At 32.2% G+C, this 3,668-nt stretch overlaps 1 protein-coding gene across 1 annotated transcript; it reads left to right on the top strand.

Moving 5' to 3' along the window:
• The first annotated feature begins 200 nt into the window (after positions 1 to 200).
• LOC143573018 (S-adenosyl-L-methionine:benzoic acid/salicylic acid carboxyl methyltransferase 3-like) lies at positions 201 to 1,717 on the top strand. The gene is made up of 4 exons (XM_077058012.1): positions 201 to 290; positions 383 to 793; positions 936 to 1,190; positions 1,310 to 1,717. Exons 1-4 carry the CDS (start codon positions 216 to 218, stop codon positions 1,694 to 1,696), a joined length of 1,128 nt encoding a protein of 375 aa, XP_076914127.1. The 5' UTR covers positions 201 to 215; the 3' UTR covers positions 1,697 to 1,717.
• The last annotated feature ends 1,951 nt before the right edge of the window (positions 1,718 to 3,668 follow it).

Below are 3,668 nucleotides of genomic sequence, written 5' to 3'. Positions count from 1 at the left end.
GCCATTACCGATATATAGTTTACGGAGAGAAAAACTGTGGAATTTGCTAGCGGGTAATCTCTTTGCCCTAGATTGGGACATCAAACAGAAAGATATGATGTAGGGTAGGATAACAACAACATTGTTAATGCATACTATCTAGTACTTCCAAATGCCTTATTTAAAGCAGTAAAGAATGAAGGCCAAACATAGCACTTGGGCAAAGAACAATAAAGATGGCATTAGTAAACGTTCTACATATGAATGATGGCAATGGAGATTCAAGTTATGCCAAAAATTCCTTTCTTCAGGTCTCTTTTAATCTTTATGCCACATGAATATGTAGACTAGATTTCTAAGCTTTTATCTTAACTTATTATTATTATTATTATTTTGTTTACAGGAAAGCGCCATACGGAGAGCGTTACCATTTTTAAAGCATACAATTAAGGGTATGGCTAATCATGGCGCCTTCTTCAACAACTGTTTTACGATCGCAGATTTAGGATGTGCCACTGGCATGAATACACTGTTAGTGGCATCTAACGTTATTGATATCGTCCATGAAGCGTGCCAGGAAAATAACCGTAAAGCACCACAATTTCTAGTGTGCTTAAATGATCTCTATGGAAATGATTTCAGCACTGTTTTTAAGTCATTACCGAACTTTTACGAAAATCTTAAGAAGGGCAAGGGACAAAATACTAGTCCTTGTTTTGTTTCCGCGGTTCCAGGTTCTTTCTATGGTAGGCTTTTTCCTGACAACAGTTTGCACTTCGTTCACTCCTCTTATAGCATTCAATGGCTTTCTCAGGTACAATATTATCCGACTATATAGTTATCATATACACGATAACATGTGTTTATACTTAGGCCCTGAATTTAACTAACTATAATATAAAGACTTATATATGTTGGATGATACACTTATTCTTTAAAATATATTAATGTTATAGGTACCTAAAGGTCTTGAAAGTAATAAATTAAATATATACATATCCAAAGCAAGTCCTCTTAAGGTACTACAAGCATATGGAAAGCAATTTCAAACCGACTTTACAAAGTTTTTACAAATGCGCTCTGAAGAAATAGTACTCGGTGGACACATGGTTTTAACATTGCCTGGTCGGAGTAAAGTTGATCCAACTAGAGACGATTGTTGGAGTCTATGGGACTTACTCACCATATCACTTCTTGAATTGCTCCAAGAGGTATAACTATAATCTCTTCTTGTGTCCAAATTCTAACTCAAACTAGTTACAAACGCGCTCTAATAGCTTCTAGTTTACTTAGAATGAGACTAAGTTATATGTTTTATATAATACTACAGGCACTGGTTCGAGAATCAGATATTAACTCATTCAATCTCCCATTTTATCTTCCTTGTGAGGATGAACTTAGGAACATTATTCAAGATGATGGATCATTTTCTCTTAATAACATGAGTGCTTATGAAGTCAACTGGGATCCACATGATACCGATTGCCCAACTACGAACGATTTAAACTTAGAGCACATCCACAACCACGCGCAAAAGGAAACAAAGAAGAGCACAGCAAAATTGATTAGAGCTATTACAGAGCCATTGTTGATTTCTCATTTTGGGAATTCCATTATTGAAGTGCTGTTTAAGAAGTATGAGAAGCATGTAACTAAACATTTGGCTGTCAAGAAAACAAAACAATTTACTATTGTTATTTCATTAACCAAGAAATGAATAATTTGATATTGTGTTAAAAATTCACTTTCTGTATAGTGGTGGGGTGAATTCTATCCTATATACAACATTTCTTATTATGGCAGTCAAATATGTTTACAAAGTAATATGGAATCTAAAAGGAACTATTTTCATGTATTGACTCTATTTATTGTTATTATTACTAATATTTATTACTATATTATTAATACTATTATTAGTATAATAATAATCTTCTATCGTGTATCCTTCATATAGTAAATAAAAAAAATGTGGATCACATGTCAGTTTTGTAGATCACGTAAAAGTTGATTTTCTCGCATCTCTTTCCTATTAAATATTGACATTGATGTCACGTGTTAACTTCTGATGAAGTCTTATATTTTGATTTCCATCTCTCTCCTATTAAACAATAATGATTTTTTTTATTTGATAAATATTATGATTACACTATAAGTCTTATACTTTAAGCTTTTATAAAACGTCTTTGAAAAATATATGATTTTTATTTAAATTAACGTGTGTAACAAGTTTCTGCCCCAGTAAATTAAATATATAATAGAAATAAGCATAGGAGAGGGCAAAGTACCAACAAAAATGCTTCATTAATTTTCTAGCTGTTCATATGTGCATTAAAAAAGTTCAGTTTAAAACTAGAAAATGATGAATTCCCATCTCCTCTCATAATAACAATTTATAATGTCAACATTCACACAATTTGAAGAGTTACCTTAAACAACATAACTTTTAATAAAATTATGTTTCCAACAAAATTTAACTCTTACGTTATTGTTTGTGTTTATTAGTTTTTCATGTTGCATGAGTTAATGACAAGAAATGTTAAGATTTTCCCTCAAATCAGATGTAACTATGCGAGCTCGCCGTGGACCGGGCAACTTTAAATAGATTAATTCTTATGAAAAATAGACAGTGGTCCAGATGACAAGTTGCTATGCATATGCTTCATTGCTTCATGTCTTTATGTTATACTATCCCTCTCTGTGCATGTGATCAATGACCCCCCCCCCCTAATATAATGAATTGTAATTAGAAACATTAATAAGTGTTTATTCCTATCAAAGTGGTGCGAGTTCAAATTGAGGCATTAGGCAGATTTTAGAAGAAAATGCTAGGGGTCATGTTCGCAATTAAAAAAAAAAAGAAAAAAAAACTGAGTAGGTTACATTTTCATAAAACTAAACTGGAATAACTTATTATCAGCATAGTTTCTGTTCTGGTCAACAAAATGAAAACTAGTTTTTGGTTTGATGAAAACATGTTGGTTACTTGTTTAGACAAACAACTAGCTTGAATCACTAGCTTGGAGTATTAGTAAAGATAATGTTGCCACTGTTTGATTTTCATTATTTCATAGTTTGTTTTTGCTCCCCTACTAGAAAACCGGTATTTTCCTACGCCATTTTTTGTATCAAAATTCAATTATCGTAGGAAATGCTCGTTGTAATTTTAGACCAAAATGTTTTGGTCAAAAAGGCACCGTAGGAAACTATTTTGTGAAAAATTTGCGACCAAAATGATACGATCCTATTCTATGAATAAGTTTATTATTATCTTTTAAGTTTATATTTTATTTAGTTTCCTTATTAAAGTCAAATTATGTTTCCTTATTGTTTATCTTTTTTCTATTTTTATGTCTTTGTTTTCCTATATATTGTAATCTCGTTTAAGAAAAAGAATAAAAAAGAATTATTATTTTGGGTTTGTTTCTCTTCTTCTCTTGTGTTCTTGGGAGATTGACGGTTGTCTCGAATAAACCGTATCAATTGATGCTTTCATTGAGCTGTCCTTAGCCTAAATGGCTTTGGAAGAACTCTTGTGAAGCATCCACGATTACCTCTTTTTACTGGATCTAATCCTGCCCTATGGATCTCTCAAGCCGAACAATATTTTCTCTTTTACGTTATCAATGGCGACGAGCAGTTTCCCTATGTTGTTGAATTCTACGATGATGAACCATTCTTGTGGTTCAATG

The sequence above is a fragment of the Bidens hawaiensis genome, unplaced genomic scaffold (genome assembly GCF_021521415.1).
Source record: "Bidens hawaiensis isolate Kalapana, Puna unplaced genomic scaffold, B.hawaiensis_p1.1 tig00026186_1, whole genome shotgun sequence".
Classification (NCBI taxonomy): domain Eukaryota; kingdom Viridiplantae; phylum Streptophyta; class Magnoliopsida; order Asterales; family Asteraceae; genus Bidens; species Bidens hawaiensis.
This window is presented reverse-complemented; position numbering and strand designations above follow the sequence as displayed.

Excerpts from the sequence above, each read along its gene's own strand:
- LOC143573018 (XM_077058012.1), top strand. The coding sequence starts at position 216 with ATGGCATTAGTAAACGTTCTACATATGAATGATGGCAATGGAGATTCA. Across the intron at positions 291-382 it reads CCAAAAATTCCTTTCTTCAG|GAAAGCGCCATACGGAGAGC; the intron begins GTCTCTTTTAAT and ends TTTTGTTTACAG. Across the intron at positions 794-935 it reads GCATTCAATGGCTTTCTCAG|GTACCTAAAGGTCTTGAAAG; the intron begins GTACAATATTAT and ends TTAATGTTATAG.